The 13,337-nt window shown below is 50.6% G+C and overlaps 1 protein-coding gene and 1 long non-coding RNA gene across 2 annotated transcripts; one reads left to right on the top strand and one right to left on the bottom strand.

The window, feature by feature from the left end:
* Window positions 1-3,740: 3,740 nt before the first annotated feature.
* Window positions 3,741-8,232, bottom strand: LOC109433997 (chymotrypsinogen B). Its single transcript, XM_019710643.2, has 7 exons — window positions 8,076-8,232; window positions 6,224-6,327; window positions 6,043-6,122; window positions 5,861-5,939; window positions 5,436-5,616; window positions 4,436-4,569; window positions 3,741-3,961 (listed from the first exon to the last, which is right to left on the bottom strand). Exons 1-7 carry the CDS (start codon window positions 8,125-8,127, stop codon window positions 3,800-3,802), a joined length of 792 nt encoding a protein of 263 aa, XP_019566202.1. The 5' UTR covers window positions 8,128-8,232; the 3' UTR covers window positions 3,741-3,799.
* Window positions 4,564-5,558, top strand: LOC141567487 (uncharacterized). Its single transcript, XR_012490127.1, has 2 exons — window positions 4,564-5,177; window positions 5,334-5,558. It is a non-coding gene; the product is annotated as an uncharacterized LOC141567487 (long non-coding RNA).
* Window positions 8,233-13,337: the final 5,105 nt, after the last annotated feature.

Raw genomic sequence — 13,337 nt, 5'->3', positions numbered from 1 at the left:
GCCCCGCACAGCACCATGGCCAGCAGCGGAGGTGGGGGCCGATGCTGGGGCGCCTGTCGTCCTGCAGGGCCCTGACCTTGGCATAGCGGACTAGTCTAGGTTGAGGGTTAAGCCATTGGAACGTGGCTGCTCTGTGACTAGATCCTGGACCCAGTTCTCAGCTTTCTCCACCATGTAGGCAACTACAGGAGGAGAGAGCCTTTCTGTGCGTCCATGGAGCTTTCTGGCTTCCATAGCTAGCTTTTAATTGCTTACAAATCACTCTCAGCTTCTTCTTTTTTCCAAAGACTTATTTGTGCTTAGCCATAGCCTCACCATTTCACCATCCTTATAGTTTTTCCCTTCCTACTTCTCAAACTCCTGATAACTGGAACCCATTCATGAATTCTCTTCCACCAAAAAACCACCCCAATTCATCAGTGGGAGACATTTGAACGATTTCATTGTTACCTTATGCCAGGGGCCATGCTCTCTGTCCCATCGGTGAAAGGGTCCCCATTGCCAGCCAGCAGCCAGTGCTGCATCTCCAGAATCCCATCCTAGCATCCGCTTTCTGGGGCCCACTCCTGGTCCCCATAGCTGCAGCTCAAGCGCCCCAGTGAGCAGACTCTAGATGAAGATTACCATTGAGGAAGTTTATCCAAGAATACTCCCAGGAATCAACACCTTGGAAGGGAAGGAACGGACGCAGGATGGGACTGAGGGAGTAACTGGATTGACTTCACTACCCAAACGTGGCCTAAGGGACTAGGCCTTTAAAAACCCCATTGCCCAATCAGGGATGTGGGAGGCCCAGAAAGGAGGTATGGCTTTGGTCAAGATGATTCTCTTTAGCTGAGGAAATTTTCAGAGGACAGACAGCTGAGGGCTGTCGGCTGGCAGCGCTCCCAGCTGCTGGGGTGCAAGCCATTCCTGGAGGGGCTCATCACAGCTCGTCACAGTGTCCACTGGACTGGGTACGCGTGCTGGCTGATAAGTGGCTGGTGAACTGTGTGACATTCTGTGGATGTGAACGGTGCACATCTCTTCTGATCAATTCAGATGTTTCAGTAAAGTAGGAAGCAAGTTCATCTGAAGACAGAGAAAAGGTGGGGAGCCCGCATTGTGTCAACAAGGTCTAACTCCGAACAAGAATATGGGCCAGCCTTGGCAAGGCCTGTTAAGCAGACCCTGCCCTGGGGCTGGGGTGGGGGACCTGTTTGCAAATTGACAGAGACTCCCAATTAAACATGGAACTTTTTGCTTAACTGTACTTTTCAGTATAACACCTAATTCAAAAAGTATATTTGGAACAACTTGGGTAAGTCTAATTTTTCAACTGTAATTTTTATGAAATTTAAATGCAGATGAACTATTACTGATGAAAATTGAGCATCTTAATTGAGATGTTCTGTAAGTGCAAATTACACTCTAGATTTCAAAGACTATTATGAGAAAAAGAATGTATAATATATCATTAATAATTTAAAAACATTGATTGTATGTTGAAATGATGCTATGTGGATATATTGAATTAAATAAAGTATATTAATAAAATCACCTACTTCTTTTGACTGTATAAGTCAGGCTACCAGATAATTTAAAATCACTTGTTTGGCTTACATTATTTCGCACAGATGTGGGTCAGAAGCCAGAGGCAAGGCACAGCCATGCGGTTTTCACATTGACCACCAGGTGGCGACTTTATCCCAGGACTCAGGTGTTCCGACTCCAGGAGGCTGCCTCACCCAAGATCAGTCTTGAAGGAACTCTAAAGAGAAGTATCAAGATCTGAAGAAAACTGGGAGAAAGACCTGGGAGAGGAGAGAATGATTTGAACCAGGGTTGTGTGTGGTCATCTGTGGGCTTGGCTGCGGGAGCATAAAACAGGAAATCAACTGTCAGAGAATTCTGTCTGCTTCTCTCCCCAACTCGTGTTTTGGGGCAATGGGTGCCTACCCCAGGCCCATCTATGACAGCTAGTACAGGTGTCATCAGAATAAATGGGGGGTGCAGAAGTTCTGTGCGGGTGAGGAGCCGAGGAGGACAGAAAGACCACCTCCACAGCCATCCCACGCCTCCCAAACCCGTCTGTGTGCTGCTGAGCTGGAAATGGAGCTCAGAGCAGTTTCTTGATGAGATGGGCAGTGAATTGCTATGGTTTTCAGGCACCTAGAGCTCGTCCACTGCCTCCCATTCCTGAGCTCAAGGGACTGACAGCCACTAGGCACTCTGACCTCTCTCCGTGTGTGTTGTAGGACCTGGTACTCAGTGGCCCTGTGGGAATATGCACTCATAGCCCAAAATAATGAGAATTCTGAGGGCCTCAGTTAATTCAACAGAAATTCACAAACTGGAGCTTCAATAAGAAAAATAATTGCAATGGATTGAAATCCTCAAATATGTTTAAATCCACAAATACATAATGATTCTAAAAAACAAAATTAATTGGGCCACCTTTGGGGGATGACAGAGAATATATTCATTATCTTAAAAATTAGCAACGGGAAAAAAGGTAAAAAAAAAAATCTGTGAAGGAAAAAGAAGTAAGCATGTACCCAGCAAAAACAGTACCACTGGATAATTGAATGATAGATGGAGAGGTATCTCTGTACAAGTATTCCAGATGATAAGGCAATGTTAAAATTAAGTTATCACCATTTTGCAAGCCCCTAAAGAACTGATGGATCCAGGGCGGCCGGATGGCTCAGTTGGTTAGAGCACGAGCTCTTAACAACAGGGTTGCCGTTCGATTCCCACGTGGACAAGTGAGCTGCGCCCTCCACAACTAGATTGAAGACAACAAGCTGCCGCTGAGCTGCCGGAGGGGCGGCCGGATGGCTCAGTTGGTTAAAGCACTAGCTCTCAACAACAAGGTTGCCGGATCAATTCCCACGTGGGATGGTGGGCTGTGCCCCTACAACTAAAGATTGAAAACGATGACTGGACTTGGAGCTGATGGGCCCTGGAGAAACACACTGTTCCCCAATATTCTCCAATAAAAAAAAATTTAAAAAGAGAGAGAGAGAGAGAGAAAATCTTCCTAAACCACTAGCAACCGGGCAATTATTCTTTAAAAATAAATAATTGATGGATCCAAGCATTGGAGACAGAAAGAGAGACAGTCAGTCCTGACACCTCCTGAAAGGAACCCAGCTCCCCCCACAGTCTGGTCAAAGGGACTGAACCAGAAGCTGACCAAGCCTCTAGATTTATAACTGTCAAATCTCAGGAAACACAGGGGACAAGGAGGGAGCTGAAAGGACAGTGGTGCCAACCTCCTGGACTGTATTGATATTTCCCAAGCTGCGTAGCTTTGCGTGTGTATCTCATGTGCGGAAGCCTAGGCTCCGAAGCAGAGAAGGGTGGAGATCGAATGCTCGTTCCAGGGCACTGGGTGTGGAAGGGGCTCAAGGCAGAGAAAGGTGCCTGGAGCATGTGCAGGAGGGAGAAGCCTTCATGCGTAGGCTATCTTGGTCCTAATGTCCACGTTTCAGGGCTATGAACTGCATAGCCTGGCCAAGAACTCCTGCCTTCCAGAAAGCTCTATGAGCCATGCTGGCTCCAGCAAATAGGACTTGAATTCTACCCCAGGGTGAAGTCCTGAACAGGGAGGATGTGATACAAAGCTTCCTGAGGAGGCTGGGGTTGTGGGGATACCTGCACACTGGAAAGGGAGCAGTGACACCACTCCCTGGTGGGTAACAGAGGAAATGCAGCCCCACATCCCCTAGACCAGACAGAGAAACATGCAGTCAGTGTTTCTGTACAGATGCTTTTATTAGGGACACTCAGGGTAGGGATGGTAGGGGGTGCAGGTTCAGTTGGCGGCCAGAATCTCCTGAACCCAGGGCATGAGCTCCGTCACGCGGGCGTACACGGCAGGCGTGGAGGTGGAGCAAAAGCCGCTGCCCCAGGACACGATGCCCACCAGAGTCCAGGCTCCATCCTTCTGACAGACCAGGGGGCCGCCAGAGTCACCCTGCAGGAGGAAAAAGGACTGTGTCCAAGCCTGAATGGGGTTTCCAGGGCCCTAGTGTGCCTGGCCTGGCTACGTCCAGGGGGCATGCAGAGAAATGACAAGTGTGTGCACAGTGGCCGTGCATGAGATACTTAGAGCTGGGCCATATGGCAACCCCAGCTCTGCCACCTACTCCTGGAGAGCCTGGGGCAGGTAGCTTACCCTCTCAGCTCACCATGGTATGTAAAATGGGCTGAAAACATCCAGCTCACAGGGTTGGTGTGAGATTAAATACCCCTGGGAAGCCTGGCACCACATCTGGCAAGAGCAAGCCCTCATTAGGGCATCTGTTAGTGCTAGACCTGGCTTTTGCTGGGGCACTGGGCAAGGAGTGAGGTTAAGTAGATTGTGGCAGAAAGGAGTGGCCCTCCTGGCCTGATCAGGGGCGGGGCAAGGTCAGTGAGGGTGGGCAGGGTGGCCCAAGTGAGACCATACCATGCAGGAGGAGACACCGCTGGCTCCGGCGCAGACCATCACGTCGGTGATCTTGTTGCCCCAGAACTTCTTGCATTCATCGTTGGACAGGAGGGGCAGGGCGGCCTGCTGCAGCTTGTCAGGGGTCTTGTTGGCTGAGGGGACAGAGGGGGTGGGATCAGGGCTCTTCAGCCCACCAGTCTACCCTGGGTGGAAGAGACCAGAGGCTTCCTGGAGACCCTGCCTCCCCCTGTGTGGTCCTCGTCCTTCACCATCGCGATGACCATGAATACAGAGCTCCTCACCTTCCCTTAGACCCTAGCAGCATGTGTGGGACAGTTTCTTTCTGATTCCACACCAGGCAGTGGTGACATTGGTTCAAGCACAGTTGTTCAAACAAACCCTGCCCTGCGAAGCTCTGGGGTGGTCTGGGCCCTGCCAGCCACTGTGTGGTGGGCAGAGGGGCTGTGTCCTCCTTTCCAGGGAAGGGAGCACCCTCCTTCTTCTGCCCTTTCCTGGCTGCTTCTGTCCTGTTACAGGACCAGCTGGGTGGCCTGGGCAGAAGACTAGGAGGCTGGAGGAAGAAGATCAAGCAGAGCCAGCAGCCCGGGAAGGTGAGATGAGGCTGGACTCTCAGGGCTCCGACCCAGCCCTGGACACTGGACTCCCAGCCCAGACTTCAGGACGAGCTGGATGCACCCACCCTCCTCAAGTCTGGAGAGAAGACCAGGTTGGAGATAGGATACTGTCGAAGTTGGTGCAGGTTAGTGAGGGCGATACTTCTTGGTACTTAGGTGTTTCTTAAGCAACTTGCTGTTTAGGTGTATATTATTAAACTGCATTTTTGTTCATGTTTAGTGGGTTTTTAATTAAGAGGGTTTAAATAAATGGGAAGACTTACGACTGTGTTGGAATTTAGGAAAACAAAAAGAGCCCTATGAGCCCCACCTGGAGACTCCTGCTGCTCAGAATCTCCAACCCCAGACGCAGCTCATGGGTGGAAAGGCCACGTCATGCTCACCATTGAACTTGGTCTTGCCCCAGCCAGTGGTGGCACACAGGCTCCCAGCGGGGAAGTCGTCGTCAGCGTCAGGCAGGCACACAGCGGACACGGTCTGGGAGAAGCGGGCGGGAGTGGCCAGCTTCAGCAGGGTGATGTCGTTGCGGACGGTGAGCATGTTGAACTTGGGGTTCTTGAAAACCTGTGGGGTGAGGCCAGAACTACAAAGTGAGGCTCTGGGACAAATCAGCCATCTGCAACTTTCAAGGAGACAAACTCCTTTCCTGGTGGCCCATTTCCAGAAAGGAGACCCACAGCCCAGGGTGAGAATTTTGAGGCCCCATTTCTGGTTCCTGTCTCTCGAGCAGCTGAAGGCTCTCCTTCTTACCCCTGTCCCAGCCCCTTGGCTGAGCCTCCCCAGCCAGTGCAGCAGGGCCTGGGCATACCTGGGCAATCTCCAGAACCTGGATGTTTTCCTCATCGGAGCCCTGGTCAAACTCCCCGGCCACGACCACGTGGGAGGTCCTAGTGGAAGCACATGGGGGTTAATGACCTGCCCCATGCTCTGCTCACCTCCCCCAACCCAACTGGCGCTGGGAGCAGCGCCCTGAGCAGGCCCGGCCCTCACTTGACTCCGCAGTGGGCAGCGGTCACCACCCAGTCCTCGCTGATGAGGGAGCCCCCGCAGAAGTGGAAGCCGGTTTTGTCCTGGAGGAAGATGGGGAGGTGAGTGCTGGCTGGACACCAGCAGCCCCCAGCGGGCCCACCACCCTAGTGTGCCCCCCGCTCATGTGCAGAACCCCCCTCACCTGCAGGGACACCTGCCAGGGCCAGGAGCCAGGGATAGCATCTTCCCCGTTGACGATCCTGGACAGGCCACTCAGCACGGGGTGGATGGCGGGGACCCCGCAGCCTGGGGGAGGTGGGTGGGATGAAAGATGAAGAAGGGCTGAGGCCTGGAGCTAGTCTTCAGAAGACTTGGTTTCTACTTCAGCCCACCCAGGCTGGCACAGGACCCCACTGCCAGACTCCCTCCTCCTCCAGGGACCTTCTCCTGGCAGCCTCCAACCTGTAGCCTCAAGGATCCCCCACACACAGTCTGCTGACCCTAGTCATCCTTCCAAGGATGCTGTGGGAAGGGTCTGCTCCCACCCAGGGCCGTTCTGCCGGAAGGAGCAGAACACAGGCTGAGAAATCAGACTGCCGGGCCTCAGACCAGTCCCCGAAGCTCCAGTGCTCATTTTTCTTAGTAAACTGGGAAGCAAAGGATGCTAAACTCACGGGTCAAGGCCCACCCATTAGACTGGTGGGATGAGGGAGGTGTGGAATTAAGATCTGATAACCCAGGTGCATGGGGAATCGGGAACTCTAACGCTGCTGAGGGGAGTGTGAAAGCTGGGCCCACGTTGGATTTTCTATTCTGGAGATTTCAGGAACTACTCATTGTACAAAGTTTTAGTTTCTTAACTAGTTCATAAAATGGGACTTTGATTCCACACCATAAAAGGAAGCACTGGGGAAACAGAACACAAAGGACTTGAATTGTCATAGAAGAATGAGAAAAGACAGGTGTACGTATATATGTCCATGACACATTTGCTGGGTCAGGACCAGGTGAATTCTCAGCACCTGTGCAGGGGTGTTACAATTTGACAACAGAAAGGAAAGTTGGGCTAGGACAGCCCCTCCGACCATCCAGGCCACCTCGAGGGTCATACAAGCCTTGCTCCCTGCCCCTTGTGCCTGTGGGCACAAGGAGATGAACTGGCCACTCACTGAAGATTGTTACCACCAAAACATATGTCGTTGTAATAATCTATTTTCTTGTAATAGCAAAAAGATTAGAAATAAACTGACATATTTACACAGCTGAGTAAGTGAATGGGCTGGGTCATCAACGGGGATAAATCTAAAACATTATGTGGGTGGCAAAAAGCAAGTAGAGTGTCATTCTGTTTCTGTAAGTTTTTACAAAGGTTCTACATTGTTTACGGAGTTATAAATATGTAGTAAATTGGTAAAAAACAAAAACAAAAAAACACACACACAGAAATGACACACTGCAAATACAGAAGAGGGTTCACCTTCACCTTCCAAGGGGAGGAGGGAGAGGGGAACTTTAGCTGAATCTATTTTATATTTTAAAAGAAATACCTTGAACAAATCTGCAAAAAGGTAACATTTTGCTAACCCCTGATGGTAGTAGGTACGTGGATGTCATATAATTTTATGTATTTTTTTTTACTATTCCTTCTTCTTTTTTTTAAATAGAAAATAAAACTTTGACAAGTGCCCGACATATAAATAAAAAACCCGGGTGGAGGCCTTGGGAGGTATCTGTGATCACACTCTGCCTACAGCATCCCGCCACTTCTGGGCCTCAGAACTTGGCGAGGCCCGGACGGTCTTTTTAACCTGCCCAGTGCAGGCTGTGAGGCTCAGAAAGCCCCAAAGGACATCTCTCCTCCCTGTAGCCTGTCTGGACATGAGGCCACAGGTGCAGGGGAGGTGACTCAGAGTTCCCTCTTGGGCAGACACCAGGGCTCCTTCCAATAGAGCCCCCATAATGGGGCCTGACCGTGGGGCCACTGAGGGCTCAGGGACCTCTCCACCTCACCTCCTTCCAGGCTGGCCGCCCCCCACGCCTGCCCCGATACTCACCGAAGGCAGCTTCCACGAGGGCGAGGCAGGAGAGGAGCCAGAGGAAAGCCATGTTGCTGCAGTCAGAGCAATGTGGGATGCCTGCTGTCCGGGCCCTTTTTTTATATCTCCTGGGAGCCCTAAAACCCCACCCAGTCCCCCAGCCCTGCCCAGTCAGAGAAGCCTGACAGCCTCCCTCCCTGTTATCCAGGGACCTTGGGCGATAAGTAGAGGTCAAGCCCCTCATGCAGCCCAACCTGGCTCTCAGCCTGGGACACCCCAGCCCCTGAGAAAAGAGCAGCTGCCCTAGCCAACGTCACCCCTAAGCTTTGGCAATGCCAGCCATTCCCATGGCACTGTGGGCAAGGCCAGCACCCAGGCTGCTAGCCCAGGCCCTGTAGAGACCAGCTCTGTGCAGTCTTTGCCAGGACACAGGTGCCGGTGCCTGTGCCACTCCCAGTGCAAAAGGGGGGATCCCACCACAGGGTCAAAGAATTAATTCAAAGAATCCCAGCTGGTCGTTACTAGGAGGCCTCCAGTCCCATAAACACAGGCTGCAGGTTCTCAGCAAAGAGTGCGTTCATGCATTGCTCCTCAGGAAGTCAAGTATTATAAGGATATTCTGGGTTATCCAGAGGGTCACCTCTAAACCAGCCCAGCTAAGCAGCTTCAGAGCAGGCATGAGGCAGTTTGTGGGCCTAAAAAAGTCACCCCACAGTGGCCGCCAGAAGGTTACAGGTTGGCATACACGCTGACAGGCTGTCCCATGTTTACTGCTGGGCTCAACTTTATTCTCTTTTTCTGTGATAATTCACAATTTATGAAACTAGTCATTGCATAAAGCTTTTGTTTCTTAAAAAAAGCTTCTTTGATTCCACACCATTAAAGTACGCACTGAGGAAACAGAAAAGAAACGATGTAATACACCAGTAACACATTTGTCATCAGTGGAGGCCAAATGACTTCTCAGCATCTGTGCACAGGTCCCTTCTCTCCTCTGGGCCAGGCCGGGGCACTCATAGGAACAGAGCACACAGTGCCCCTGCCCTGTGGAGCCGAGACCCTAATGAGAGAGACAGACGCTAAAGTAAGAATATAATGCTTTAGGTCCAGTAACGGGGAGATGGAATGGGGAACGCTGCTGCTCTAGACAGTCCAGTGGGGCCTCATGGATGAAACGGTTTGGAAAGAAAAATGCAGCAGGCAAACTGAGTCTTACCTCCAACACCTCTGTGGTCAACAGGCCATGGTCACCTAGGGAGAAGGTCGTCAGAATGAACAGGACAGTGTCACCGATCTTCGTTTGAACTTGATTGGATTTGAAGTTTTGTCTTTGATTTGTAAATTTAGTTTTGTTTTACAATTGTGTGTTCTTATCAGGGGGGATATTCAAAATGTTTAATTAACCACAGGTTGAGCAGAAGCTCTGGCCAGTGGGAGCAGTGGCTGGGACAGGCTGTGGGGAGGCGCTGAGGCAGCCAAATTTTGAGGACCTAGAGGGTGGGGGCAGCGGCTGTTCACTAAGTGGGTCTGAAGCCTTTTGATATTTTAACAGGCTATGTGGTCACCCAGGGGTGTCCTGGCTGAGCGTCAGCCCTGGCTTTGAGCATAAGGAATTACACATTCAAATTCCAGGCCAGCGTAATTTATTGAAATATTAACATTTGCTGGGTTTTTTCCCCTTTCACTCATTCCAGGCAGGTAGTCAAGCCATTTGTATTTTCCTTGACGCAGGGATTTTTCCAGAGTGGACAACAGAAGCAGCCTGAAGTCCATGGCGCTTCAGGTCTGTGGCCGACTTGCATATGGGGAGAATATGGCCTCCGAAGTCTATACCTGGTCTGCAAAGAGGTCTGTGTGTATTTGCTGATATGTATTTTACTTGAAGCAGTTCCTTTTGGCCCCAACCCATGCCCCTATTCCGAACAGACCATGAGATGAGCACTGCTGGAGCAGGGTTGTCATTTTGTTACCGAGTGATAGCCACTGCTGCTTGCCCGAAGCCATTGGCTCCTTTTGTCCACACCGAGGGTTCCCATGGAGGGCCACCCCACCCAGCTCGCAGTGGAGAGAATGCTGATAAACACAGGCCAGTGGAAACACATGGGGGTGAGGAGAACTCCAGCCCCACCCCACTTTGGCAGTCTTGTGGGGATGTGGCACTTGGCACTTCAGCCGCCATCATGATACCCGGAGAAGAAATACAAGAGATTCTGATCCAAAGCTGTACCACCACTGAGCTGCTGAGCAGGAACCTGCAAACCCACACCTCCAAATCGCTGCTCGTGTGCACTCACGTGAGAAAAGCAAATCCCTCTTTATAGCCACTGCTAGCCGTGCATCTTGTTACAGAAAAGCACCTTAAGGAATACAAAATAATCATAAGAATGGTGCTGGGTGTCTTCCATCTTCCCCTTCAGATTCACTTCTCTCCCTTCTCCACCTTATGGGCCTCAAGCAGACTGATCCTCAGGGAAGAGACTGCATGGCAGCTTCCCAGGCTCTCTGGCTTCCTGTTGGGGTCAGCCTCGGGGAGGCGCCAGCAGGAGCAGGGCCCAGGGAGAGAGAAGTCGGGCACTTGTTCCTGGGTTCCCTCCGAGAGGCTGCTGTGGGTTGGCTGCCTCTCACTCCAGAGGCCACAGATCCTTTCAGGCGCCCCTCTCTGTCCAGCGGCCCTTCCTGGATACCCTAACTCCCTCCTATCCTTTCAGCTCCAGGTGTGTCTCCATTGTTGCTAGAACCCTGTGCACCTCACTATCCTTCGTTGGTTTCCCTAAACCCTGCCAACACCTTTGTAACAATTCCCTATATTAAAACTCCTTAAATAACCCAGTTTCAGTGTGCCATCTGTTTTCAACAGGACCATGACTGATACAGTAATTGTGGCCACAGGACCACTGAACATGGAATTCCGGGGATGGGCTGCTCACCCCGGAGGAGTCAAGGATGACCCCTTAGCCAAAGCAGATGAGACCCTGGTGGCCCATGGCACCCAGTGGCATCACATTTACTCTGCCACTGGAGGTGGCAGAGGCTGAAGTGCAGGTGGGAACAGGCACTGGAGGTCGAGTGTTTGTGGCACTAAGTTCCTACAGCATCAGTGGGGATCACAAATGGCCAATGAGCACATGAAAAGATGATCAAAACCACCAGGCATCAGGGAAATGCAAATCAAAACCACAGTGAGGTATCACTTCACACCCATTAGGACAGCTAACAAACAAAAACCAAAAAAATAAGAATTGGCAAGGACGTGGAGAAACCAGAACCCTTGTGTATTGTTGGTGGGAATGTAAAATAGTGCAGCCACTGTGGAAAACAGTATGGTGGTTCCTCAAAAAATTAAAACTAGATTTACCGTATGATTCCACAATTCCACTTCTGGGTAAATACCCAAAAGAATTAAAAGCAGGGTCTCAAAGAGGTATTTGCACACCAATGTTCATAGCCCTGGGGAAGCCTTGGGATGGGGAAGAAATGGGCAACCGCAGCGATGGGATGCAGGCACTTCAGCAAGCGGCAGTGTGGACACCTGAGCAGGACAAAGGAGCAGCTTCCTTCTCCATGTCTGGGCACAGTGCCAGCCGAGGATGGCGGAGGTTTTCCTCCATGGGCTGAGATTTGGTTTCAGGCTTCTGGCAGAATAAATGATGAAAATACAATTATGTTCTCTAATAGAAAAATAAAGAAAACTACATTTGTTGCATGACAGTGTTTAGGGCTGAGAGTCACTTCAGTAAAAGGAGCAAAAAGAAGGTGGGAGTAGGAGAGGGGCAACAGCCCCAATGTCCCAGTGAGAGAATTGGGTACACAATTGGGGTGTATTTACGAAACACCGCTCCGCCATGAAAAGGAACACACTACTGATACAAACAAGAACTCAAGTGAATCGTAAAATCATTTGGCTGAGCGAAAAAACCCAGACGCAAAGACAACATACTGTACGGTTCCATTTATATAAATTTCCAGAACAGGCATAACTAATCTACAATGAAAGAAATCAGAACAGTGGTTTCTGGTTGCCTCAGAGGAGGGGGAGTTGGAAAGAGGCATGAGGGACCTTTATATATATACTATAATTACATATATAATTTATATATATTATATATGTCAAAATTCATTCCTCTGTTGACTTAAGATCTATGCATTTCACCATCTATAATACATTCTTCAACATACCTTTTTTTTTTTTTAAAGATTTTATTGGGGAAGGGGAACAGGACTTTATTGGGGAACAGTGTGTACTTCCAGGCCTTTTTTTTTCCAAGTCAAGTTGTTGTCCATTCAATCTTAGTTGTGGAGGGCGCAGCTCAGCTCCAGGTCCAGTTGCCGTTTCTAGTTGCAGGGGGCACAGGCCACCATCCCTTGTGGGAGTCGAACTGGCAACCTTGTGGTTGAGAGGACGCGCTCCAACCAACTGAGCCATCCGGGAGGCAGCTCAGCTTAAGGTGCTGTGTTCAATCTTAGTTGCAGGGGGTGCAGCCCATCATCCCTTGCGGGACTCGAGGAATTGAACTGACAACCTTGTGGTTGAGAGCCCACTGGCCCATGTGGGAATCGAACCGGCAGCCTTCGGAGTTAGGAGCATGGAGCTCTAACCGCCTGAGCCACCGGGCCGGCCCCAACATATCTTATTTTTAATTAAAAAAAAAAAAAGATTGGGATGTGACCCCCTCAGCTGCAGGGCTTCGAGGGGAATTGCTCTCTCCCTTAAGGAGACTGACACCTGAGTGCTGGCCTCAGGGAAGATGCCACCGTCTTAGAGGCAATGCCCCTCACAGCCCTCTGCAACACCTAGATGCTGGGCAGAACCTGGAACCTGGCCTAACACCCACCTGAGGCCAAACCCCAGGAGGCAGCTGGGCAGAGACTGAATCAGGACCCCCTGTCCCTAGCCAAGCTCTTCCCCCAACCCAGGCTGCCTGCGAGAGTGCTCCCCCACATGTGCGAGAGTGCTCCCCCACATGCTGTTGGTTCCCTGTGTGTGCCAAGATCGGGTCATGAGAAGAAATGTCACTGAGTTACAACTTTTCCTGGGCTTGCTTCAGCATTACCCATTAAACATACTAGACCTCACATACTTGCAATGAGGTACCAAGTGCAGAGCCAAAGTTTTCTGAAATGTCAGACAACCCACAAACAAGGCTCTACCTGCTCCCTAGGAGTTTGCATGAACAGAGATGGGGAGGCTCCAGGAGTCTAGGAGAAGAGGCAGAGCTCCAAGTCCGAGGGTGGAGAGAAATATCAGGGGAAAAGTAGAGCCCAAGAAAATACTCTTTCCTA

The sequence above is a fragment of the Rhinolophus sinicus genome, linkage group LG11 (assembly GCF_036562045.2).
Source record: "Rhinolophus sinicus isolate RSC01 linkage group LG11, ASM3656204v1, whole genome shotgun sequence".
NCBI classification, from domain to species: domain Eukaryota; kingdom Metazoa; phylum Chordata; class Mammalia; order Chiroptera; family Rhinolophidae; genus Rhinolophus; species Rhinolophus sinicus.
The sequence above is the reverse complement of the archived record's forward strand: the minus strand, read 5'-3'. Positions and strand labels throughout refer to the sequence as shown.